We start from the raw sequence: 27285 nt of genomic DNA, 5'->3' as shown, positions 1-27285 counted from the left end.
AATCTTGCCATCTTAATGACGTGGATGGAGCTAGAGAGTATTATGCTAAGCAAAATAAGTCAGAGAAAGACAAATACCATATGCTTTCATTCATGTGGAATTTAAGAAACAAAATGAACGAGCGAAGGGGGGGAAAAAAGAGGCAAACCAAGAAACAAGACTTTTAACTATAGAGAACAAATTGATGGTCACCAGAGGGAAGGTGAGTTGGGGGATGGACGAAATAGGTGATGGGGATTAAGGAGTGCCCTTGTGATGAGCACTGGGTGTTGAACCGAAGTGTTGAATCACTGTATTGTACACCTGAAACTAATATTACACTATATGTTAACTAACTGAAACTTAAAGAAAAAAAGAAAACACCTGTTTGGTCAAGGACAGCATATACCCCATTATACCAGCAACCTTCAGGCAACACACACACACACATACACACTCTCTAGGGTCGCTAGAGAGTTAAACAAGGGGGTTAAGTTAAACTTGAATTTCAGATTGACGATGAATAATTTTTTAGTATATGTCCCAAATGTTGCATTGGCACATACTTATACTAAAAACTTATTTGTCGTTAACCCGGTACTCAAATTTAACAGGACATCCTGTATTTTTATTTGCTAAATCCAGCAATCCCACACGCCGTCAGCATCTCCCTCCTCTAAGCTCACCGCAGGACTCGGCTTGAACGCGTGGCGGTGACACAGTGCAGTCCTTAGCTGAGAACCTTCGTCCGGTCTGCCCCGTTAGACTGAAAGCTCTCTGAGGGGAAGGCCCAAGCCTTGGCCACCATCGCCGGGCTTCCGGCCCAGGCAAGGACGCTCCTTATGGATGTGCACCAGGGCACCGGCGGAGAAGGAGCAGGGCTGGGCTCATAAATCCATTACAACTCTATGCCCACCGCGGAGCCCTGGCGCAGGGATGGCGAAGGCCGCTGTTTTTATTAACTGGCCTGCGCAGAGGCGCGCCTGTTTCTAATTGGTTCGCCCAGGAGGAGTGCCCCCTTTTCATTGGTTATCTAGGAAGTAGGCGGGGCCTATCGCCAGTTAGTTAGCCCACCGCAGCCTCTAAGTCAGTCCACCGGAAAGAGGTGCTTTTTAAAAAATCCCTCCACCCGAGTGGCACCTTTTTTGAAATAACATAGAAACCTTCTGTGGGCTCCTGAGGCTCTGAACCTTAGGATAAGAACACTGCAGTACATTTGCTTAGCACTTTAGACATTCCAAATCACACGGATCAACTCACGGAATCCCCAAACAGTCCCCCAGAGGTCGGTGTTATTGTGTCATTTGCATTTCACATTAGCAAACTGAGACCCGAAGAGAGACAGCACCCTGCTCGCAGTGACGAAGGCAGATAATGAAAACTGTCGACTTCTGCTCAGGGCGAGTTTAGCGAAGGCTCTCAGGTAAATCATCTCATTCCACCTTCGCTAAAGACTGTGCGGAATGCATAAAGACAAGCACTTTACCCTCAGTTTCTCGTTTAATCTCCATGCAACTCTGGGAACTAAGTATCATTTGCTCTCATTTTACTGATGAGGAACCGACGCTCCAAGTAGTTAAATCCTTTGCCACAAGTCACAAAGCGGCAGCCTACCACTTATGCATACCGCACGAAGTCGGGTACAGCGCTCACTTACATTATTCTCTCATTAAATGCTCCCTACAACCATATGATATTGGTATTCTTATTATCGACATTTACTGATGAGGAAAATACTTTCGGAGAGGGTGAGTAGCTTGCCTAAGACCACACAGCCAACAAGTAACGGAGGTAGGATTCACACGGCTAGCAAAGAAGCAGATCTGGAACTCAAACCCCATTCTTCTGGACCCAACCCAGGGCTCCTTCTCTCATAGCCAGGGGCCTCACCCCTTGCCAGCCTGACTAAAATAATGTGACCCTCGGGCAGGCCAGGACCCTCCAAGATCGATGTATTAGGTAGCTACAGTCTCCGGGAGACCCTTCTTCCCAGCCCTCCCCGGAGAGATCCGGATCAGCTGGAGGTGCCTGGAGAGCGAACCGGTGGGCAGGGCGGCGGCGGGCATCAGGCCAGGCTGTGCAGCCTGCGGAAGAGGCTCCGGGACCCGTGCGTTCCAGCTGCAGGGCGGAGTGGGTGGGGCCGGCTTGACCGGCCCCCGCCCCTCCTCCTTCCCTTCCTCCCTTGCCCTCCGGGTCCCGGGGCGGGCGATCCGCAGGCGGGCACTGCCGAAGCTGCACCACTTCGGGCCGGCTCCCGGCGACGCTCCCAGAGGAGCGGCCCTGCGCTTGGAGCCCGAGCACCCGCGAGCCACCCCACCCCCCGGGCCTTCCCTCTCCGCCGGGCGGGGCGGCGCAGAGCCGGAGCACCCGGGGGGTCCCGGGAGCCGCTGACCGCCTCGAGCAGCCTCGCGTGCAGGGGGGCTCCCCACGCGCCCGCGCCCGGCGGCAGGAGCGGCGGCGAGATGGCGGCGCGTGTCTGCCTCCTGCTGCGCGCCCTGCCGCTACTGCTGTGGGGCGGCCTGGACGCCCAGCTCTCCGAGCGCGGAGGCCAGGAGCTGCGCAGGGAGGCGGAGGTAAAGGATGCGTGCGGGGCGGAGAGGGGGCCGCGTGCTAGAGACCCTCCAGAACTTTGCAGTCGGGCCACCGGGCCGTCTCCTCTGAACCGGCAATCTGCGTTACCTTCTCCCTGTCCGCACACAAAGACAATCTGCGTTACCTTCTCCCTGTCCGCACACAAAGAGCCTAGGGAGCGTTCTCCCCCGTGCCAGAGCTGGGGCCACACAGGCGCCGGGATCTGCGTTGATTTTCCCGGACCGGGCGGGCGGCGAGGGTGTGGGGTGGGGAGGGAGCGACAAGATGGGACAGGCGGGCAACGGCTGAGAGAGAGACAGCCCCTTCACCCCTTTTTGGCGCAGTGTACTGTCCCCCACCGCCTAGGCTGCGGAGACTTGGCAGTTCATTCATCGGATGCCCCGAGCCTTCCCGGAGGCTGCGGAGCCCCCTAGATGGGTGAGGTGGAGAGGATACCGCTGACTGGCCGGGACACAGGAGCGGCACTGGGCTGGGGCTGCCACTGCCCAGCTTGAGCTAGGCGGCGTCCAACCTCGGCCCTGGTTTCTTAACCTGTAAAATGGGTAAGAGTATTAAGGTCTCAAGAACTCCTTCTCAGGAGCTTTGGAACAGTGCTTCAGGACTGAACTTAAGAAAGGCGGCAGGGAGGTGGTGGCGAAACTTAAACACTTCTCATTTCATTGTCCTGCTCGGGACTCACCTGCTTGTTGTGGGTTCCACAGGGGGAGCTCTTTGGAGGCAGGGACAGGGATCCACTTGGGGTATCTATTTTGCAGATAAAGGTGATTGTAATACATGAGTATCACTTCTTTCTTCCCCCAAAGAGCATCTCTGTGTTGTTATCTATTCTCAAGATTATGACTGGAGTCTCCACTATTTTTTTTAAGATTTTTTTTATTTATTTGACAGAGAGACAGAGATCACAAGTAGGCAGAGAGGCGGGGGGGGGGGGGGGGGGGAAGCAGTCTCCCTGCTGAGCAGAGAGCCGGTTGTGAGCCTCCATCCCAGGACCCTGGGATCATGACCTGAGCAGAAGGCAGAAGCTTTAACCCACTGAGCCACTCAGGCGCCCTGGGGTCTCCACTATTTTAAGGGGATTTAAATTCCTGAGCCCAGTGCTCTGCTCTGAGACTCTTGCTCCCCGTCTCATTCTTGCTCTAAAACTGCCAGTCCAGCAGTGCCTGGGTGGCTCAATTGTTAAGCATCTGCCTTTGGCTCAGGTCATGATCCCAGGGTCCTGGGATGGAGCCCTGCATCTGGCTCCCTGCTCAGCGGGAGACCCGCTTCTCCCTCTCCCTCTCCCCCTGCTTGTATTCCCTCTCTTGATGTCTCTCTCTCCGTGTCAAATAAATAAATAAAATCTTAAAAAAATAAATAAAACTGCCACTCCAGAACTTCTCAGTACCCTCCTATTCCCGTTCCCTAGAAGTTGGCATGCTAAATCTAAGAAACCTCCAGAAAGAAGAAGCCCTTACAGAATGGCTCTTCCTTCCAGTAGCCAGCTCCTATCACTGTCCTGGAATATTTGGAAATGACCCTGTTTCAACAATGGGGCCACCTCCTCTGCTTCCAAGCATGGTCTCTTGTTTTGCACTCTGCTTTCACACACTTGGGAGTCACTCTGTTTCACTGAATTCAGAATGTTACAACATCAAGTGCACGGTCCTCACCGCCCCAGGAGAAGGCTTCCTTCTACCAAGCCAAGTCCTATAAAGAGTACCGCCCCACCTCCCCCCCAAGTCTGTGTCCCAGGCAATCCTTGGCAGGAGAACAGAGACAATCTCTCTGCCGCCCATGCCTGTAGTGGCCCCAGATGGAGAGAATTTTATATTGGGGTGTGCTTGGGAAGCATAATACTAAGCAGATTGAGTCTCTTGCAGTCTTTTTAACATACTTAGGGGATGGGGATTTTAAACTCTGAGAACAAGAAATATAAACTTGAAATGTGTATGTGTCTCTATACGCCTGTGTATGTACATATATATGTATACATATGCAATTCAGGGGTGTTAGTGTGTCTATACGTGCTTCTGTAAATAGTCAATTGCATGAGTTTCGGTGTCAGACAGACGTGTGTGCAAACCATCAGTGAATCATTTAATCTCTCTGAACCTTGGGCTTCTTCTCTGTACGATGGAGGTTAACAATGCCTATTTCACAAGACTGCTGTGTGGTTTCATTGAGATAACGTACGTAAAATGCTTAGCACAGTGCCTAGTACATAGCAAACAGTCAAAAGGAAGCTGCTCTCAATATTCTTGTTATTGTTATTTTATCTTTATCATTATTTTAGAGAACAGAGCTTCAGACTAAAGTCCTGGCTTGGTCGGGGCACCTGGGTGGCTCAGTCGGTTAAGCGTCTGACTTCAGCTCAGGTCATGATCTCGGGATCTTGGGATCAAGCCCCGCTCAGTGGGGAGTCTGCTTGTCCCTCTGCCCCTTTCCCCACTCATGCTCACTCGCTCTCTCTCTCAAATAAATATATAAAAATCTATTAAAAAAATAAAATAAAATGTAGTACTGGTTCAGTGACTAGCGCTCCAAGAACAATAACACAGGACAAAATATGTAAGGCAACTATTTTCAGCATCGGACAACAGGCAGCACAGAGCTATCATTCCTAAGAGATGGTGTTGCAGTTACCATGACAACATTATAAATTACCCCAGAACTTAGTGAAGTAAAACAAACATGTATTATGTTCATAGATACTGTGGATCAGAATTTCAAACAGGGCGCATGAGGGCAGCTTGTCTCTGCTCTACAAAGTTGGGGGGTGGAGTCATCGCAAGGCTCTTTATGCACCTCTCTGGCTGTCAGCTGGGGGCCACCGTTCTCTCCTGGGGGCCTACCCACATGGATTCTCCAGGTGGGCTAGTTTGGGCCCAGACATGGTGGTTGGGTCTCCAGGATGAGTGGTCCGAAAGAGAGAGAGAGAGTGAGAGCAAGGACAAGCATGACTTCATGACTGAATCGACGAAGTTCATAGCATCCCTTCTGCTGTTCCCCACCGGCTGGAGCAAGTCACACACTCCAGGTCAAGGGGAGGGAATATAGACCCCACAGCTGGTGGCAGGGACGCTGAAGTCACTGTAAAAAGAGCATGGGAATGGGAGGTGTTAGTGTGGTCATTTGGGGAAGTACAACCATCCACAGAAGGAAACCACACAAAGTAAGCCCCGTGATCACCCCGGCTCTTTGCTCGGGTCTAGTTCCCTGACTGGGGTGCAGAAAGCTAGACCCCAAGCAAAGCATAGCACTCCTGCTGAGCTCATGGGCAAAGTGCAGAGTTCGGGACAGAGAAGGAAAGACATCATAAAAACCAGCTGTGTGATCTTAAGCTAGTGCCCTCCTGCAGGTGACAGTTTCCTCCTCTGTAAAGTAAGAGAGTCAAGCTTCTTCAGTGACTCTCTTTGCGCTAACATTCTTTGGCTTTGGTATGTTTGTGTGCCGGCACCTGTGTGTGCGTATGTTTCATCTACCTGCGTGTCTGTGTCTGTCTGTCTGTATGTGTCTGTGTTCCCAGGTCTCTGTGTGCCATGAATGCCTGTTGCCTGTGCCCTGCGTGCTGGTTCCCTGTGCCCTGTGTGCCTGCCAGTGTGTGTCCCTTGTATGCATACAAAACAATAAAGTTGAGGGTTTTCCAAAGTGGGCTTTGCCTGGGAGGAGACTGACCACTTACAAAGCTGCATTATGAACGAGTTCATTGTTGCCCACTTGGGAAAACGAGGGCCGCTCACGCCACTAGTGGGGAGGAAGGGCCTCCACTGCTGAGTTGCAAGACTGAGAGTTAACGATGACCTCATCACCTTGGCCCCCCTCCCATTCGCAATCAGGCCCTGTCCTGTACTTGGGTGACACGGACTGTCCCTGGGGAGCTACGTACTGTGTTTCCCCTGGACCCTCTTTAAATACCAGGGGGTATGTCAGGACCCACCTTCCATTTGGTGGTCTACGCAGATCTGCACAGCTCCTCCCGGTACGGCGGCACAGCAAGGAGCTGGCTAGTTCGTCTCTCCAGGGAAACACGGCAGCTTCTGTGGAGTAACCACCCCCAGATGCAGTGTCTGTTTCTCACACCCAGAGCCATTCATTCGACTTTTTGTGAGTCAGAAACCCAGAAGCCCGGGTGTGGAAGCTGTTTCCAAGAGCTGAGCGGAGGAGTGACTCATGGGTGCAGGGTGAATAGAAGTGCAGAAGAGGCTCTGGAGGGTCCCAGAGGACCACGAGCTGGTGGGAAAGCAGTTGTCAAACCAGTTGGAAAACCAAGGGATCTGGCAAAAGCTGGGTGGGGAAGCATGACCACAGTGGGGAGATGGGTGGACAGCTCTCCCTAAATCCAGCCTTTAGGGCATGATTTTGTGCCCTAAATGTAGCCCTGCAAGTGTAGTGAGGACCATGGGTCCGCACAGTACGATTATTGGCCTGAGAAAAAAGTACAAGAGCAGTCTGGATGGAGACTGGCCAGCTAATCTTTTCCAACTTCCTTAAGGACAAAAAATGAAAGGAGCGGGGATAAGAGGTTATCCAGGCTACACCCACACAGAACTTTGTGAATATGAGACTGGGAACAAGAGAAAGGAGGAGAAGATAAAGGGAGTCAGACAGAGGGAAAGGGAGGCATTTGCTCTCAATTAAAAGGGAAGGGTCCCAGCTGGTCCCACTGCCCCTAGACCTTCAGTAGAATCCAGGAGCCAGAGAGCAAAAGGAACCGGCTTGAGCCCCCTTGCATACCTGTGGCTTGTCAGATGCCCTGTTTGGGGTGTGATGGGAGATGCGATCCCGGCCTCTACTGAAAGCCAGAGCCCACTACCGAAGCAGCTTCTTTCCTCTGCTCTGGCCCTAGACCTGCTTACAGAGGCGACAGAGGAGTTCAGCTAGAAACATCCCCAGTTTTACCCTTTTCTCATTTGAGCATTGTCTCTCCAGTAGAGAGAGCCATCTGGCCCCTGTGCCTCCAGTTGTAAATCCTCTGAGTAACTTGTTCGAATGTGAAATAAGACGTCCTGGGATAAGCATCAGAGGATCTGAACTCCAGGACTGGTTCTGTTGCTCCCCTGCGAGCCTTTAGCAAGACGCTGCTTTCTCCCCTGAGACTTACTTTCCTCATCTTTAACATGGGATTAGCAACACCTGTCCTGCCTATGTTCATGCAAGGTGATTGAGAAGGTCAAAGGTGTAGAACTCTTTTTTTTTTTTTTAAGATTTCATTTATTTATTTGACAGACAGAGATCACAGGTAGGCAGAGAGGCAGGCAGAGAAAGAGGGGGAAGCAGGCTCCCCGCTGAGCAGAAAGCCCGATGCAGGGCTTGATTCCAGAACCCTGGAATCGGGACCCTGGAATCACAACCTGAGCCAAAGGCAGAGGCTTTAACCCACTGAGCCACCCAGGTGCCCCAAAGGTGTAAAACTCTTAAAAGCTCTATACTAGTCAAGGACTCCCCATGTCCCTGATTACCAGAAAAATATTTTTGTATATAGAACACGCCAAGGCAGAACGCCAGCTATCGTCCCTTGCATCTTGACTTGGCTTAATAACGTTCAAGACGTATTGAATGACAAAGACAATCACGTAGAGTCACTATGAAAAGACTAAAATCATAATGAAATGTAACATGAGATGGAATAAGTCATAGGTAGAGCAACGTGATTTCTGCACGATCTTGCCATTTTGCAATTTAAAAATTCTTGGTCTCAGGGAGCCTGGATGTCTCAGTAGGATATGCATTCGACTCTTGCTTTCGGTTCAGGTCATGATCTCAGGGTGGTGAGATTGAGCCCCATGACTCCCCCGAGCTCGGCTCACCGGGGAGTCTGCTGGAGATTTCCTCTCTCGGTTTTGCTTCTGCAGTTCTTTGATATGGAAGGTGTCACAGCCACTCTGCAGACATAAGACTGAGACCTGCCCTTCCTAGTCTTACCTAACAAGCTTCCTTTCCAGCAGTAAAGCTGTGGGACTATAGCGGGAAAACAACATTTTTAATGGGACAACTGTCATAAAGCTTTCCCAGGGCATCTTGTCTTCTTACTGGATTTTCACGACACTCCTGTGAGAAAGCTAAAGCATTCTTACCTGTATATCACACTTTGAGGCACAGAGAGGTTAAGCAACTTTGCCATAGCTCACACAGCTAATCAGTTGCAAAAGCAAGGCTATGATAATAGATGCAGCTGGAGTATGTTTTAGCTCTAATCCAACCTTCTCATTTTATGGAAGAAGAAATGGAGGCCCAGGTGTGCCTGAGTGGGTCAATTGGTTAAGCATCTGCTTTTGGCTCAGATCATGATCTCAGGGTCCTGGGATGGAGCCCCGTGTCATCGGGCTCCCTGCTCAATGGGGAGTCTGCTTCTCCTTCTCTGTTTGACCCTCCCTCGCTCATGCTCACTCTTTCTCTCAAATAAATAAAATATTAAAAAAAAAAGAAAGTAAGTAAAGAAATAAACAGAAGCCCAGAGAGGCACAGAACTTGCCTAAGGACAGACACTTCTTAGTAGCACAGGAATAAAACTCAAGACACAGCCCAGGGCTCTTGCCCTGCAGGCCAGTGACTCAGAGTTCTTGACTTGGGCCCCAATTTATTTTGCTACACCTCGTTCCTACAATGGCCAGAAACGTCCCCATCCCTTGGGCACTGAGTGGGCTGGGCTCTATGTACCCTCCCGTGGCAAGTCAGGATGGATGCGGGACCAGAACCTCAAGGGTTCTGATTCCACTCAGCTTTCTGGGTCCCAGGAAGAACCATTTTCATTTTACTCAGACACCACAGCCACTCCCAGGACTTTTCAGAGGCGACTCCTCAGGGAAGTAGCTCCAGCCCTGACCAAGTGGGTGAGGCAGGTTGTCACAAGCTTTTAGGCCTGAGTAGGGTGAATCACAGAAGGGCACGGTCCTGCAGCTTCCTCTCCACTCAGCTTAAGCCTTAGGCTCCCCGGGAGAGAGGATGGGTGGAGAACAGGGCAAAGAGAAAAGCCTGTGTTTGGAACTGCAAGGCAGAGGGGAGCAGCCTCCGTGCAGAGGGACAGGGGTGACCCCAGGGAGATCTCAGGGGGTCCCTAAGAGAATATAAGACAAGCCCTAGGGAAGCTCCAGCCTGGAAGGGAAATGACCCTCCAAGGCAATAGTGGTCGAGCTGGAATGAGAACGGGAGCTCCCCCTCCTCGTCCTGTGTCTCTTTCTGGAACCCCTTCACCATGCTGTCACCTGCCCCCCCCCACCCCTGCTCTTTCTCCCATGCAGACAGGCCATTTCTGTCACCTTTGCAGGGGGAAAACGGAGGCTTGGCAGATGGGCTTACAGAGAGGGTTAGGGACAGCTGCAGGAGCAGAGCGTGTCTCGACCATGCCTCCCCCTCAGCCCCCGATGGGGCTCGGCCTTCACCCAACAGAACTTTAGAGCACGCAGCCCTGAGGATATGAAGGGCCCCCTTCCTACATGTAATTTTAAAACATTTATATTAAAAATATGAATGTTCATATTAAAAATTATATAAATGAAAGGGAATCCTTAAGTTCTGGTAATTGCTATTGTAATACTTGACTGAGGGACACCAGGTTGGTACAGTTGGTTAAGGGTCTGCCTTCAGCTCAGGTCATGATCCCACGGTCCTGGGATGGAATCCTGCATCAGACTCCCTGCTCAGCGTGCACTCAGTTGTCCCTCTCCCTCTGCCCCTAACTCCCCTCCACCTTGTGCTCTCTCTCTCTCACTCTCAAGTGAGAAAATAAAATCTTTTTTCTTTTCTTTAAGATTTATGAGACACCTGTGTGACTCATTAGGTTAAGCATCTGCCTTCGCTGCAAGTCGTGATCCCAAGGTCCTGGGATTGAGGAGTCCCGCCATTGGGCTCCTTGCTCAGCGGGGAGTCTGTTTCTCCCTCTGCCTGCTGTTCCCTTTGCTTGTGTGCTCTCTCTCTCTGACAAATAAATAAATAAAATATTTTTTAAAAAATATTTTATTTATTTGACAGAGAGAGACACAGCGAGAGAGGGAACACAAGCAGAAGTGGGAGAGGGAGGAGCAGGAAGCCCAACTTGGGGCTCAATCCCAGGACCCCAGGATCATGACCTGAGCCGAAGTCAGATGCTTAATGACTGAGCCACCCAGGTGCCCCTCAAATGTATAAATAAAATCTTAAAAAATAATATTTAAGCGCTTTTATGGAAATACAACATGCCAAATTCTTAAAATTGATTTTTCTTATTCTTGGCCTGGTCTCGTGCTCACACTGCATCCTGGGAATTCAGCTCTGCCTTGCAACCCACAGGGTGCCAGAGACCAATCAGGAAGAGAGGCCCAGGACTTCCCCTCTGAGAGACCCCTCAAAAAAGCCTCCACCCTCATCCTGCCCTCCAGTCCACCTTGCCTGCCAAAGTACCAGGCACGGCAGCCCAGCCAGGAAACAGGAGACGCCGCTAGTCAATATCCCCTCCCTTCTGCTCTGTCCAAGGCTTCAGAGTTCCAGAATCAGAGCCAACTTTCTGATAAGGGATGGGTGGGTTTGGGGGGAGGAGCACAGGGAGTACCAGCCTGTTAGCCTGTGACCCAGTCTCTCCCAAGTCACTCAGCAAATCGGCTTCAAAGGGGACACTGATTTTCTGACTTCCTTTAGAAAGCCACTCTACCCATCCTCACCAAGGGAAGGGGAGGAGGCAAGAAGAGAATCAGGCACTTGGCTGGGGCGGGGCCAGTCTAAGGCGGAGCTGAATTGAGAACAGAGCTGTGACCGCCTGGTTCTGAGCAGTTCCCATCTTATAGAGGGGTTGTATTCCAAAAGTCTTAATTCTTCTATTAAGGTAAATCAACTAGGTCAATCGTTTATGGAATATTTACTAAGTATGCTAGATAGGCGTTGCTTTACTTAATCCTCCTGAGGATTGGGACGCCTGGTGGCTCAGCCGGTTAAGCATCTGCCTTTGGCTCAGTTCATGATCCCAGGGTCTTGGGATTGAGTCCTGCATCAGGCTCCCTGCTTAGCCGGGAGCCTGCTTCTCCCTCTGCCTGCTGCTCTCTCTGCTTGTTCTCTGACAAATAAGTAAAATCTTTAAAAAGAAAATAAATTAAAATCCGTCGGAGAATCCTGTGGGTTTATTCTTGTTTTCCGTTGTGGGTGAAGAAACAGAAGTCTCAGAGATGCTAAGTAATTTGTCCCCGGCCTCCCAGAGTGAGGGTTGGGAACAGATTCTTGATTCCAAGCCTGGTGGCTATTCCATGATGCCACACTATTCTGGGCAATAAATGGTTTCCCAGATTAAGCCATTAGAACTCCTTTAATCCATTATGCCTCCCCAAATAGTGCAAATTTGGAAAGGGAGAAAAAGAAAATAGTACTGACATACGAATAAATTAGTGTAGAAAAATAACGAAATGAACTTGGGAAGTGTTCCGTTGTCTAGAACAAGGGTTCCTTGTGGAAAGTGGCTTTATTGAGAAGAGGGTGTGGAGGTCGCTGAGGGCGGATATAATGAAATTCACAAGCCGAAGCTGGATATTTGCAAAGGCTCAGGAGCTTGCCCATCCTGGCTCTTCATGTCTGGTTTTGTTCTCAATTTGCGCCTTCTCCTCAAGGCAGCAGCCATGATTGGAGCCGATTCAAGAAATGCAGCAAAGAAAAGTGAGTAAGAGAACAAGGAAGACAGAAAATGATTTCCCCATAGGTAACACAGCCAGGAGGGCTAACCATGGAGAGACGATGTGTGTCTGTATAAGAATTAAACAGCCGAGGTGACATTTCTTTTCATCCATCGATGAGGCTTTCTCAGGGACAAGGGCAAGCAGGGAGCCAAGCACATTGTTTCCCTGAAGGGCAGGGCTGGTGACAGGTAGGGATGATGAGTCCCACACTTTTCACCAATGGCCTCCACACACGTGGTTGCGGAGAGAGCAGCTTCGAGGTGTGTAAGAGCAGGCGGGGCGAAAAGGCGTTTGGGCTATGAGATGTTCTCTAGGCGCACTAACTTCCTCAGACGGGTGTGGGGGGGCGGCGTCACATCCAGGTCCACTGCCAACACATCATCCACATGATGGAAGGTTCTGGCTTCTCCCTTGAGCTCCAGGATCCTACAACTAATGCTGTTTGACATCAGAGCGTGTATCTTATTTTTATCCACCCCCTTCTGCCCCTCCTCTGGCTTCCTTACATGGTCTCAAGCTTCACCCTCCAAGGCACACATAAGCCATCCCGGATTCCTCTCTTTCTGTCCGTCCTCACAGTTAAGCCAACTGATCAGGACTAAACGAAGGCTCCCATTCCCTACCGTGGGTGGCAGTTCTGCCTCTCTCCCTGAGGCTTCATCGCATGTCCTGCCTCTTCACACTCACTGTGCTCTAGCCTTCCTCCATCCCTGAGAGCCCTCACCCTGGTTCCTAGCTCAGGGCTCTGCGTCTGATGCTCCTCCGCCTGCAACAGCCTTTCCCACCTCGCTGCAAGCCAGCCGCTTCTCATTCTTCACGACTCACATCAAAGATCAGCTTTTCACAGGGTCCTTCCCTGACCTCCCTGATGGAAAAGTTCTCTTTAAATTATTCTCAATCACATCACCCAGTTTCTTTTCTTTTTTTTTTTTTGTTTAATTTTATTTCTTTATTTGACAGAGAGAGATCACAAGTAGATAGAGAGGCAGGCAGAGAGAGTGAGAGAAAAGCAGGCTCCCTGCCGAGCAGAGAGCCCGATGCGGGACTCGATCCCAGGACCCTGAGATCATGACCTGAGCCGAAGGCAGCGGCTTAAACCACTGAGCCACCCAGGCGCCCCACCCAGTTTCTTTTCTTTACAGCACCTGAACTGCCTCCTTTGCTTGTGGTCCGTATTTCCACTGTCTCTATCCACAAGGCTTGTTGGTCATTGTACCTGACGGTGTACATCATGCATTGTATAAATTCACAAATGAGTGGCTTAAAAGAGGAAGTTGCAAGTTTCTAACTCAAAAATTCCTTTTCTTCTTTTTTTAAAAAGATTTATTTTTAAGTAGTCTCTACCCCCAACGTGCAGCTCGAACTCACAACCCTGAGATCAAGAGCCCCATGCTCCTCCAACTGAGCCAGCCGTCCCCCAAAACTGCCTTAACACTAGTTTTTAAGATTTCATTATTTTATTTACTTATTTATTTAATATATATTATAGTATATATTATATTTATATGAAATAAATATTTATTTATTTGTCAGTGTGAAAGCTCAGGCAGAGGGAAAGACAGGCAAAGGGAGAAGCAGGCTCTGCCCTAAGCAAGGATCCTGGTGCGGGACCCGATCCCAGGACCCTGGGATCATGAACTGAGCCAAAAGCAGATGCTTAACCACCTGAGCCACCCAGGTGTCCCAACACTATTTTTTTTTCAAAGATTTTATTTATTTATTTGACAGAGAGAGAGATCACAAGTAGGCAGAGAGAGAGGGGGAAGCAGGCTCCCTGCAGAGCAGAGAGCCCGATGCAGGGCTCGATCCCAGGACCCTGGGATCATGACCTGAGCCAAAGATAGAGGCTCAAACCACTGAGCCATTCAGGTGCCCCTCAACACTTTTTTTTTTTTTTTTTTTAAATCTGAGACAGAGAGAGTGAGAGAGGGAGCAATCACAAGCAGGGCAGAGGGTCAGAGGGACAGGGATAAGCAGACTCCCCGCTTAGAGGGAACCTGACACAGGGCTCAATCCCAGGACCCTGAGATCATGGCCTGAGATGAATGCAGACACCTAACCAACTGAGTCACCCAAGTGCCCCCCCACATAAACAACTTTTCTAAGGAGAAGAGTTTTTTTGCATTGTTGTTGTTTTTTTTTAAGATTTCATTTATTTATTTGACAGACAGAGATCACAGGTAGGCAGAGAGGCAGGCAGAGAGAGAGAGAGAGGAGGAAGCAGGCTCCCTGCGGAGCAGAGAACCCGATATGGGGCTCATGGGGCTCGATTCCAGGACCCTGGGATCATGACCCAAGCCGAAGGCAGAGTCTTTAACCCACTGAGCCACCCAGGTGCCCCAGGAGACGAGTTTTTATACAAACCATAGAGTTGAAGGCAAGTGCATCTGTCATTCATGGGGCCTTATATGTGTCTGCATTTGGGGGGAGGTGAATTGTTTAGGAAAAAGCCAGAATAGAGAGAAAATTAATTCCCAAGCCAGGCATGGCAGAGCCAGCAGGTGACCGGCCCAACTTCTGATCAATACAGGGCACCCCCCCCAGACAGGTGAGATGTTTCAGGAGCAGAGCTGAGTGCACATTTATACCTATAAATCTGCTCTGTCTGGAGCCCCTCCCCAGTGACAGGCCCTGGGTTAAGTGCCTTGTACTCACTATTGTGATCAAGCCTCATCAAAAAAACCTGTATGTTGTGTACTGTTTCTAAGCCCCTTTTACAGTTAAGAAACCTGCCGGTTAGAGAAATAGCTTTGCTAACTGGGATTTAAACCCAGGCCAGCGTGATTCCAGAGCCCCCCAACTCTGCTCGTCCAGCCTGCCTCTCCAGATCCCTGATCGTGCCTTGAAATACTCTGGGGAGGGACAGCTCGGTCAGTTTGAGAATTAAGGAAGCTAAAGTTTGGACACATTGAGTGACTTGCCCAAGACCATCGAGCTAGTCAGTGGTGACCTGGAACGGAGTCTATGTCCTTCTGGCTTTGGTCCCAGGACTCCTTCTCCTATAGCTCATAGACCTCATTGGGACTGGGCCTGATCCATGTGCCACCGACCCTGGGAGACCAAGGGAGGGTCGAGGATGCCACACCGTGGGAAAGCTGACACTCCTCTCCCCCACAGGCATTCCTGGAGAAGTACGGATATCTCAATGAGCAGGTCCCCAAAGACCTCACCGCAGCAAGATTCAGCAACGCCATCAGGTACATGGGGATTTGGGGGTGCCAGAGGGCAAAGCTTGGGTCACCGCTTCCCTCCTCCTGGAAGGCTGGCCTCCCACCTGTGTCCAAGGGTCACACCCCATTGCTCCCTCCTCTCCCCCATGCCGCCAGCCTCCTGCTGTCTCCTGGGAAGCTCCTTGCCCTCACCCCCACCCCCACCCTCCTGCTGTGCTCCTTTATCTCAATTCCTCCTGACAGGAAGTTCCAGTGGGTATCTCAGCTGCCCCTCAGCGGCGCGCTAGACCCTGCCACCCTGCGCCAGATGACGCGGCCCCGCTGTGGGGTGGCAGACACAGACAGTCAGGTGGCCTGGACCGAAAGGGTCAGTGCCCTGTTCGCTGGACGCCGGGCCAAAATGAGGCGTAAGAAACGCTTTGCAAAGCAAGGTGAGCCCTGTTGAAATCTAGCTAAGCTGGGATTCCCGACACCCAGAAGTCCCACAGCCAGAGGAAAAACCAGCCCAGCCTGGGACTGGGCTTTGTCTGTATCCTCTTCCCTAGGACAGGAGAGGGGAGAGCAGTGGGTGAACAGGACCGGTCAAGTGGAGGGCCATGTTTGGGAACAGACATTTAAATCAGAATTTTACAGACATGGATGAATTTTCATTATGCCGATGTTTCCCAGGGCAAGCCCCACCGAGCCCTCTTCTTTCCTCAATCAGTTGGTTATGCTGCTGAACTGTTGCCAGCATTTTGCCTTGTGTTTTCCCAAAGTTGTTCTCATCGGGATTTATTCTTTTCTCATAAGAGTGATTCAACAAAATGTGATTTACAAGTCAGTTTTATTTTGTCTATAGCATGCTTTGAGTAGCCTTATTGGAATAGAATTCACATGCCATAAAATATACTCATTGGAAGTATACAACTCAGTAGTTTTTAGTATATTTGCAGAATTGTGCAACCAGTACCATAATCTAATTCTAGGACATGTTCATCACCTCCAAAAGAAACCCCATGTTCCCTAGCGGTCACTCCCTTCCCTCTCCCCTTCTCCCTCCCTCCTCCCCCTCTTCTTGCCCCCCTCAGCCAGCCCCTGACAACCACCCATCTGCTTTCTGTTTCTGTGGATTTGCCTATTCAAGACATTTCATCACTGCTCATTTTATACATCACGGTTTTTGCCGTTGTGATTCTCCTTTTGTAGTTTTGGTTTTATCTTTCCTTAACCACCTCTTGCTCACTTTTGTCCAGATCCAGTCTTCTAGGATCAAATGTTATGGACCAAAGATTTATGAAGTTCTGATTCTTCTCTCAATTCTTCATCACCAACAAGTTTTCCTGTGTGTAATTTTAACATCTTCTTTGTACTAAGTCTAATTTTCTCTGACCTGATTTCTGCAGTTTTTAGGATTTCTAACCAGATGGGGCTGTCGAGTCAGGTTTTCATCTATAATCAAGGTTACTACGAGCACTTTGGGCCGTTGCCTCTTAAATTGCCTTAGCTGCTTGCACCAACAATATCCCTTGCGAACAGAACACAAGGTTCATAGGTCGTTTTTATTTCTTCGCTGATCCAGAAGGAAGCTGTGGGCCGTTCCCCTCAGCTCTTGGAGGATGGCAGCGATGGGGTCTGGACTCTGGGGTCGAGAAGTCCTCGGTGTCCACATGTTCTGCATCCCACCGTGTTTCTGGACCGCAGAGGTAGAAGAGAGTCGCAGCATGAGCTGGTTGCAAAGTAGAAATGGGCCCTGATCAGCAAGGGGAAGGGGCTGGCAGTGGAAGGTGGGGCGGCCCCAGAGACAGTCTTGGCAGTGGCATTTCCCAGCTACAGGTGGTCTCCCAGAGAGTTGGGATGCTGCCTCCCTGGGGCATCCAGGCACAGGCTGAGCATCCTAGATCCTTCCTTCTGGCAGCATCTTCTCCTGCCTTCTCCAGGGAGTCACTGATGGAACCCATTTGGCGCTGTTCAATTTGGAGCATCCATTTGGAACAGAGATTCCAGCAAAGGCATCTTTGGTAGCCTTGCCCAACCAGCCTGGCCCAAGCAGCCTGGCCCCTAGTCCAGACGGCAGTGGCTCAGGTTAGATGGAGACTTTCCCCTCTTGTTCATAACCTGAACCACAGCAGCTTGACTTCTTTTACCCCAAGTGAGAAGACCTTCCCTAGAAAGGAGCTGTACGCTTGGCAGGCACTGAACACTTCTATGCCTTCCTTTGGAGAGTGTGTTTAATAACAGCTGATCCTTTCTGAGCCTCTATGATATCCGAAGTGCGGCTCTAAATGGGTTAAGTCACGTAATCCCATAACAGCTCTAGGAGATAAGGACTATCATTATCCTCATTTTAGAGAGGCAAACTAAGGGACAAAGAGCTGAGGAAATTTTCCCAGGGCCACAGAGCCAGAGTGTGGCCAAGGCTTCTCCTCTCTGGGAGGCCTGAATGAGATGCCCCATGTGAGAAAACCCAGAACACGGGTGGGTGCCATAAAAATGATGTGGATTTCTAGGCCAGTGACTGTCTACTCTGGACGAATGCTCTCCTGACAACGTCGGGTTCCAGGGTAGGGTTGCCGGATAAAATATAAGACATCCAGGTAAATCCGGATGTCAGATGAATAGCAAATCATTGCTTTGTGCTCACTTTTATACAAAAACGTTAATTATCTGATATTCCAATTCAACCAGGTGTTCCATGTTTTTATTTGCACAGTCTGGCAGTCTCATATCAGGTGTGCCTGCAGGGGAGATTGTCAATCCCCCTCAGCCCCCGTGGAGCTGGGGTGCGGGGGGGTCCCGGGGTGGAAAAGGAAGGAGACAGGAGGAGGCATTCACCGAGCACCCACCACGTGCCTGGCAGCTGTATGCTGCCAGTTCATTTGCCTTCTCGTTTTCACCACAAGTAAGTCTTACCAACCACACTTTGCAAATAAGGAAACCAAGGTTTGGAGAGATTCCATAATTTGCTATGTAAGCTCGTGAGTAAAAGTGCTGGGATTCCGACCAGCCTTCTTTCCACAGTATCCGTTGCCTTTTGGGAGTCAGGACTCCAGGGTCCTCCCCAAAGCAAGGTGTCTAGGTCTCCACTCCTCCCCATGTCCTTTTCCTTCCCTCTTCCCTTTTGGATTTTGGGGCAAAGGCGTGGGGGGGTGCACTGCCAGTTGCTTCTGTGGCCTAGGGTCATTGCAGAATCCAGCCTCGCCTGGGCCAGAGTTCAGGATGGGGCCCCAGGCGGCCAGCCTGCTCTGTAAGGACCTACCTCAGGAAGAGGACAGAGAGAGGCCTCAGGCTGCTGTTGGGGGGAGGTGGTCAGTGGAGGAGGGGGGTCTTCCTCTTTGGCAGGCATACCAATAACCCTTCCCAAGGAAAATTATCCATTTTCTCTCAGTCAGCTACCTATATGCCCTCCCTGTCCTCCTCCAGAGACACGCATGCATGCACACACACATGTTCACAGAGGACTTGGATCCTGCAAGCTGTCACCTCACCTAGCTAGAGTGAGAGAACTGCCCACCCTCTCCCTTTTTTGCCCCCCTGGCCGAGTGAAGCCCCCTCTGAGGCAAAGAGGCAGAAGGAGCTTCCTCACACTTCTGGGCTTGAAGGTGGGCGGGGAGGGTCTGGGACTCAGTCAGCCCAGCAGCAGCCAGTCCAGAGCCCTCCGAGTCACCTCTGGATCCCAGGCCTTCCCTCCGCCTTCCTTGTCTCCCTCCCTTCCTAAGAATCCTTCCCCCTTCCCTCCCTGAGGGTTGGTCACTGGCTGGGAGGGGTTGGGTGACTGCCAGGCCAAACAGGCCTGGGAAGGCAGCATTGCCTTGAATGGAGCTTGGCTCAGGGTGGGAGAAAAGACATTCCCCTCCCCCACTTCCATGGGGGATAGGGGAGGGAAAGGGCACTCAGCTCCTCGGCTCTTTACCACCCTCCCTCCCATCTGGAGAATTTCAGCTCAAGCAGAGCCCCTACTTTGACCCACAGGAGCCATGTTCAGGCAAATTTATAAGTCTTGAGTCTTAACAAATGTGTCTGCTTACCTGTGTGGTGTAGTGGAAATCTTGCTAGGTCAGATGTGGGGGCCTGAGCTCAGGGCCTAGCTCGGCTACTCACTCACTCTGTGACCCTGGACAGGTCCCTTCCCCTGGTCTCAATTTCCCCACAACAGAGCAGAAAGGTTGGAAAAGGAGGGGGCCAACCTTCCATGACTTTAGCCCTCCTCCCTGGTTTAGGCAAGGACTTCCTGGAGGCAAAAGGGCAGGTGGTCTGAACCTTCAATTTTTCCTCCAAGGAGAGAGAGGGCTGTGCCCACTGGCCTGGCCTGCCTACTTGTCACCCATACCTCAGGAATTGTGATCCAGTTGGGAAACTGAGACCCCAAAAATCACATGATAGCTTTGCACCCCCTGGGCCCATGAGGCCTGACTCTGAGCTGTGAGTCTTTCAGCTGGGGTCACAGTCTCAGCCCCTGAGCTTTGCAAGGCTCAGAAAAAGCCTGTGAAAAACTCGGGATCTGGACCTTCTAAGCACCCTGGTCCTGGGTGTGCTGTGGGCTGCAGGGGGATTCAGTAGACATGAGGCTTGGGCAAGAGGCCAGGTCTTAGGTCCAGGGGAGGAACTGCAGTTCTGGGCAAAGGCATAGAAGCTCATAACTAAGTGGAGATGGAAAAATTTCTCTCCGTCTCAGTGAGTGACAAAACACACCCTGTGTTCTGATTTGTTTACACCTTGGAGCCTCCAGAATCCCTGAGGAAGTGAGGGGGAGGGCTAGGGGGTCAGGGAAAGACCTCTAATAAACGGGTCTTGGTAGCTGGGCAGCAGCGGGCCTGCGGCACTGGAACGGGAGGGGCAGGTGGGTATGAGGGGTGGAGAGGAGGAAGGGGTGAGACGGGGTCACAGCTGTGGCCCTGTTGGCCCCATCTCTCCTCCACCCCCTGACACAGCAGCCAGGGGTAGGGATTTGCTGCCACCAAGACATGCAGAATGGTTTTCAGGTTCAGCAGAGGCTGTGAGGAAGGAGACCGGACTAGAGAGTCCTTAGGCTGGGGGCTTTTCCTGGGCAGAGGTCACATCTCCCCTAGGGACCTCCCCAGGCCAAGCCACTAGACTGGGGACTCTCTGGGACCAGGGTAGTCCTGTCGGCTCAAGAGCAGTGTCTCCCCAGCCAGATGGGCTCTTCCCAGGACAAGGGCTGTGTCTTTCCAGGACTCCCTGGAGGAGAGCCAATCACCGCCTCACATGGGTCCCTGGGGACCAGCCCCGGGCTCTGCAGGTAGGTATGACTGAAATGGCCTCTCCGGCTGGCAGGCAGCAAGTGGTACAAGCAGCTCCTCTCCTACCGCCTGGTGAACTGGCCACAGCACCTCCCGGAACCGGCAGTTCGCGGGGCCGTGCGTGCTGCCTTTCAACTGTGGAGCAACGTCTCAGCGCTGCAGTTCTGGGAGGCTCCAGCCACAGTCCCCGCTGACATCCGCCTCACCTTCTTCCAAGGGGACCACAACGACGGGCTGAGCAATGCCTTCGATGGCCCAGGTGCTGACACAGAGCCTCTCTCTCCCATGGCAGGAGGGGAACCCAACTGGGAGAGGCAGTCTGGGGAGGGCAATGGGGCCTTTGCTCTCCTCCGTTCAGCCTTGGTCAAGCTGGACCCCCCTTCAAAGAACCCTCAGTCTCCTCCCTTGTAGAGTGGGAGCAATGGTTTCTGCCCAATTATGTGGCACGTGACTGAAGGGATGGCAAGATGAGGTTCTGCATGGAGAGTGCTTGGCAAATTCCAGAGTATTTTCTGGGAGAAGCTTCTGAGGCCCCATCATCCATCCTCTGCTCCTAGACAGGCCTGTGCCTCCCCTGTTCTCCAAAAGTGGATGTTCTCACGACCACCACCCTGCAAACATCCAGAGGCCACCACTACCCAACTCTTGCCCTCCCCAAACCCACTACCACAGTCCCTGCCACAGGGTAGGAGGCGTTCTATCCCTTACCCACCCCAGAAGTGCTTTGCGTTCCTACAACCCAGCCAATTCTCCTGTTTGTCCCCAACCTAAAGGCTTAACCTGCTCTCCTCCCATTCTGCCCAACACAGGCCTTCAGAACCTGACTGCAGCCCACTTGTGCATCACCCTCCCACCCCACCGGCCCCCTCTACGCCCTAAAGAGGAAAGGAGCCCTGACTGGGCCCCTTCACCCTGGTGGGAACTCCAGCCCTTATAGGGCCAGGGAATGTGGGCCCTCACCTCCGTCATGCTGCTCCGCTTTGCATCAGGCCCACTCCCAGCAAAGTCCACGTCCAGGTCCTGTTGCTGGGACCGGGGATAGGACTGGCAGAAATCTAAGCTTTTCACGAATCCACACGTAACACATATGTGCTCCCGCATGTAACTCACTTCAGCCCTGATACCTACATGAAATGTTCACGCCTGTGCCCCGCTGGAGTCTGGCGGCTAAGACTGCACCGGACTGGGACAAAGCTCTCCGATCTGGGGCAGGTGCTTTGTCTTTTCTGAGTTTAGGCGTTCTCTCTCTGAAATCTGCCATCTGTCTCCCAGGATTATTGTGAGGAGTGAACCGAAAGGGCTAACATTGCTCGGACAGCTCGAGGCATGTTCAAAACAGGAGGCATGTATTCCTCCTACACTCACATGGCCGGGCGACTCCTCACCCCAGGCGACTCTCCTGTAACAGCGGTCAATCCCCTTTGGCCTGGGCTCCAAGACGGCAATGCTGGAAGTGCCCTCGGCAGGCTTCTAGGCCAACATTATCACCCTGCCCTTTGCTGACCTCGGCCCCTGCAAAAAGTGAATTGTGACATGTGAGGGCCTTGGAATTGCATAGCTGATAAGCCCCCCGGGGCATGCCACAAGCTCCAACATCACTGATCCTTTTCCTTCCCTCTGCTCACTCCTACTAGAGCGAGGAGGTAGAGACCCACAGAGGGGCCCCGCAGAGGAAGGCAAGAACAGAAAAATAGATGTGCTTTTTATTAAAGACTATATATACCCATAAACATACCCAGCACCCAGATCAAGAATCGACATTACCAACATTCAGAAGGTCCCATCGTGCCCACCTCTGGGATAACCACTATACCTATTCTAGATCTTTGTGAAAATACTTGCCGAGTAGCATTCCTCATGGGCTAGGCACTCAATATTATGCGTAACCTACTCGTATACTCACCCCTCTGTAATCCCCAGAGCAACCCAGTGAGGAGGAAGCCCCTCATTATCATCATTCCCATTTCAGATCAGAGGGGGAGCGACTGGCCCAAGGTCACACAGCTAGTGAACAGGGAAACAGGGATGGAAACCCATGGGGTCTGTACACCACGCTGTCTCCCAGGCGTCCACACCCCACAGCCTAGTCTTCGGTTCAGCGCTGCCCACTTGAACCTCTGCCAGAGGTCATGATCAAGGAAATTGTGCAGCTGAAAACAACCACACCCACCCCTGGGGCTCCGCACCGGAACGTGGGGACGTGGGGGCGTGGCGGCGTGGCGGGCGGTGGCACCCCCACTGACCCTCAGCGCCGCCTGTAGGGGGCGCCCTGGCGCACGCCTTCCTGCCCCGCCGGGGCGAAGCGCACTTCGACCGCGACGAGCGCTGGTCCCTGAGCCGCCGCCGCGGGCGCAACCTGTTCGTGGTGCTGGCGCACGAGATCGGCCACACGCTCGGCCTGCCGCACTCGCCTGCGCCGCGCGCGCTCATGGCGCCATACTACAAGAGGCTGGGCCGCGACGCGCTGCTCAGCTGGGACGACGTGCTTGCAGTGCAGGGCCTGTATGGTGAGCCCCCGCCCTGTCCACCGCCGGTCCCCCGTTCCAGCCCCGGGGCCCGCACGACCGCGCGGCGAGCAGGAGCCCCCCGCCCCCAAGCGCGGGAATCCGGCCTCCCCGTCACCGGTCCCTCGCGATCCCGAAGCCACGGGCTCCCCTCACATCCGAAAAAGCCCCCCCGTGCCTGGCCTCTCCATCCCAATCAGGTCCCGCGCACCGCCCTGCCTGACGCTCCATTCCCCAGTCCTGCCCAACCCCAGCCTCGGCCTTGGCAGTTCCTCTCCCATCGCTGCCCCATCACCCAGACCCAGTGTCCCCCATCCCAGCACACGTTCCTGCTCCTCTTGCCCTCCCCCAGCCTTCCCCCTCGCTGACGCTGGTGCCTGCTTCCCTCCAAGCCTGGTCCTCTGTCTGGAGGTAGACCCAGCTGAGGTTACCCCCCAGCCCCACCCCGGCCCCTTCCAGAATGAACTGGCCAGGGCTGCCACTCAGCCAGCCACAGCTCAGAGTGCCCAGTGCGTCAGCAGGGCCAGAGCCCTGGGTTCAAGTCACCATGGGATTCCTGATAAGCAGTTGCTCTTAGGCAAAGCACTTCCCCTCTGAGAGCTCTGTTTTACCTTCTGAGAAAAGGGATAATCATTGAGGCTCTGCTTACCTCACAGGGCTCTTGCGCTAGTAGGGGTACCAACTTCTCTGTGGCCTAAGAAACCTTCCAGAACAGCTGCTATTTAGTGAATGTATACTCTCTGCCAGGCCCTTAACACACCCATGAGGTATCTTTTTGTCCACAGATGGGGAGAACCCGGCTCAGAGAGGTTAGGTAACTTGTCTAAGGTCACACAGCTAGAAAGTTGTAGACCACCATGCAGGACCTGGTGCCAAATTCCAAACTTGTTGGACCCTGCCTCACTCCCATAAGTATAATGATGTAGTTATTATGATTGCTCTAACTATTGCAGCCCAGACCCTGAACTCTGCCCTCATGCCATCTGTGTTGCCCAGGACTCAGGGAAGAGAACCTTCTGCTCTTCTTAGTGCCTGACTCTTGGGTGGTCCACCACTCCAGTTTTAGCTCAGTAGAGGCCTCTTTCCCACACTGTTCGGTAGGAGAGAGGACTTTTGAGTTTAGTGCTATGGTTAATCATAACCAAGGAAGTTTTAGACCCCCCACCCCGCTGCCTCTCAAACTAGATAACGATAGAAGGAACCAGAAGAGAGGTCTTGAGACCCTCCACACATGCCCCAACCAGTGTGTGTTCTCTCCCTCTTCTCTCCTTCCCCATGAAGGGAAGCCCCAGGGGGGCTCCGTGGCCATCCAGCTCCCAGGAAAACTGTTCACTGACTTTGAGGCCTGGGACCCCCACAGACCACAGGGAAGGCGCCCCGAAATCCAGGGTCCTAAATATTGCCACTCTTCCTTTGATGCCATCACTGTAGGTAAGATGGTCCCACCTGTGCCTCACTGCCTTTTTCCTTCCTCCTGCACATCTCCAGGGGTCTCCAGAGCTGGAATACGAGGTGGGGTTAAGAATAATAAAATCCAGAAATCCCAAGCCACAAGCATTCTGCAGGGGTAGCAAGCCAATGCCAAGCAAAACACTTGCTTCCTCCTGCACGCCTTCCCCAGCTGTGCTCACTACATTCTCTCTCCTGAGTCTGGGAAGCTGGTTCTAGGAAAGCACCTTCCCTGGGAAGAAGGCGAGAGGCTGATGGTCACTCAACTCTCTTGTCTCCGGACAGATGGGCAACAGCGACTGTACATTTTTCAAGGAAGCCACTTCTGGGAGGTGTCCGCGGATGGCAATGTCTCAGAGCCACGCCCACTACAGGAAAGGTGGGCGGGGCTGCCCCCCCACATTGAGGCTGCTGCCGTATCATTGGACAGTGGAGACTTCTACTTCTTCAAAGGTACCAGCCTTGGGGCAGATGAGAAAATTGAGGCCTAGAGAAGGGAGGTGTTCTCTCCCAGGTCAAAAGAGGGGTGGAGTCCCAATTCCACTCTGAACCTGTGGCCCCAGGGAACTCTACCAGGAGGTTCCTTCAGTGATGGATTGTGGGGCATGGGTGTTGAGGTTGTCCCAGAGAGAGAGGGTGGGACAGCTGCAGAGAAGGAGAGCAGAGGACCACTCCTGAGCTCTGCAATCCAGCAGAAAAATCCTGTTTCCTTGGAATCCTGGTGTGTGAGGTTGGGCCTGTCACTCGGACTTGAATTATCTCGAATGGAAAAAATAATCCCTTAAGTGTGTTGGGGAAGGAGGATTAAAGCATGTCACAAGGAGCGTGCAGTATATTTGGGTAAATAGTTTCACTCATCCAACAAATATTGAGTGCCTTTTACGCATCAGACACAGTTGGGGTGTTGGGATACAGTCGTGAACAAAACAGAGATCCCTGCCCTCATAGAACTATCCGCAGAAACGGTGGTGACTGGCCTTCCCTGTGGTCCACTGCCCATTCAGGGAGATGCCCCCGCAGCGCTGTCTGCCCTCTGCTGACACCTGCTGGAAGTTGGCCACCACCGTCCCTCCTTAACTGGGTATAACGAAATCACTAGTACCGTGGGATCCATTTTGATGATCACAAGTACTGACCACGTTGGGCTCCAACATGAGGGGGAACACGGGTCTGTGGGGACAGAGGTGAGGTGGAGGACCAAAGGGTGACAGCCACCAGCTCACCCTGGCTCTCCCGATGCCCTACAGGGAGCCGATGCTGGAGGTTCCGGGGCCCCAAGCCAGTGTGGGGTTCACCACAGCTGTGCAGGGCAGGGGGTCTGCCCCGCCACCCCGACGCCGCCCTTTTCTTCCCTCCTCTGGGCCGACTCGTCCTCTTCAAGGGTGCTCGCTACTACGTGCTGGCCAGAGACGGACTGCAGGTGGAGCCCTACTACCCCCGTGGCCTGCGGGACTGGGGTGGTGTCCCCGAGGAGATCAGCGGTGCCCTGCCACGGCCGGACGGCTCAATCATCTTCTTCAGAGATGACCGCTACTGGCGCCTTGACCAGGCCAAACTACGGGTGACCACCTCTGGCCGCTGGGCCACAGAGCTGCCCTGGATGGGCTGCTGGCATGCCAATTCGGGGGGCGCCCTCTTCTGAAGATGCTCCCACCCCTTAGTGAATTGCTGGTGCCCTTGTGGCCAATGTGTATCCTCTACCCCAGGAAAAGGACCTGTCTTGGAAGCCTCCGAACCTCCCTGCACAAGACCAGGCAGGAAAGTTAGCATTAGTGCCCTGGAGAATGGCTTTGTGCTCTTCAGACATCGATCTTTGTGGGATCAATCCAAGGAGAAGCCAGAAAGGGTCTCCAACCCCACAGCCCTTCCCCGGAAGGACTCTCCTCCCCAAGCCTTGGGGATTTTGTTTCTTCTGCTAAAGCCGCACTTCTGTCCGGGAGGCAACGGCACTGGGCAGCCAGGAAGGGTGCAGAACTCGACGGAGAGGCTGGGACCACTTTGCAAGACTGTCTCCTTCCTCTCAGGACCTCCTGGCTCAGTTTTTGGAGAACTGTGTCTTTTTAAATGAGAAGCCTCACCTCCAGGAACCTTGGGTGGGTTGGGTACAAGGATTTCCAACCTCAGAGAGCCTTGGGGGTGGTAGTGGGACCCAGAGCAAGAGGGAGACTGATGCAAGCCGCTGGGCGCCACTTTGGGGGCGGTGGCTGAAATAAAGCTGAGCCCCCAGCTCGTGGGCCCCAAAGCAGGCATCAGCCTTCCTTGGAATGGTTTCCAGTGAGAGCAGGTGGGGCACGGATGCTGGAGAGGCTGGAACCACGTTCTTTTCCATCCAAGCCAAGACTACAGACTGGGAGTCCTCGTGATGGGGAGAGGTGGCCTGAAAAAGCAAAATGTCCCCATTCTGCCTGACCCCCAGGCTAGCTGGAGAGCCAGGGGTGGCAGGGAGAGGATGGGGGCTCCTCTGGAGGGCAGCGCTGCTGCAGGCGCTGGGGTCCCTGCAGGCTAGGGGAGGCCTGGTGCTTACAATGGCCCCATTCTTCAGGCCACACACGCAGCGTTCCAGGAGCTGGCTGGGGGGCCAAGAATAGCTGGGATTCCTGGAGAAGGAACCAGCTCTCCAGCCTCTCTTGTCTTCGGCCTCAGCCAGTCTCAGCGCTTCAGCATCTGGTTCTCTTGTCCTCCCTGCCCTCCACCCACCCCCCCCACACACACACCTGCCAGTGCCTCATTTGCACAAACA

At 52.7% G+C, this 27285-nt stretch overlaps 1 protein-coding gene across 2 annotated transcripts; it reads left to right on the top strand.

Moving 5' to 3' along the window:
• The first annotated feature begins 2178 nt into the window (after window positions 1-2178).
• MMP28 (matrix metallopeptidase 28) lies at window positions 2179-27228 on the top strand. 2 transcript variants are annotated; one of them, XM_045986674.1, is made up of 8 exons: window positions 2179-2552; window positions 15300-15379; window positions 15596-15783; window positions 20627-20851; window positions 22854-23099; window positions 24378-24527; window positions 24831-24998; window positions 25793-27228. In XM_045986674.1, the coding sequence occupies exons 1-8, from the start codon at window positions 2442-2444 to the stop codon at window positions 26185-26187; spliced, it is 1563 nt and encodes a 520-aa protein (XP_045842630.1). In that variant the 5' UTR covers window positions 2179-2441; the 3' UTR covers window positions 26188-27228. The 2 variants fall into 2 exon arrangements, with proteins under 2 accessions (XP_045842630.1, XP_045842631.1); XM_045986675.1 differs by lacking the exon at window positions 24378-24527.
• The last annotated feature ends 57 nt before the right edge of the window (window positions 27229-27285 follow it).

Source organism: Meles meles, chromosome 18, assembly GCF_922984935.1.
Source record: "Meles meles chromosome 18, mMelMel3.1 paternal haplotype, whole genome shotgun sequence".
NCBI lineage: Eukaryota > Metazoa > Chordata > Mammalia > Carnivora > Mustelidae > Meles > Meles meles.
The sequence above is the reverse complement of the archived record's forward strand: the minus strand, read 5'-3'. Positions and strand labels throughout refer to the sequence as shown.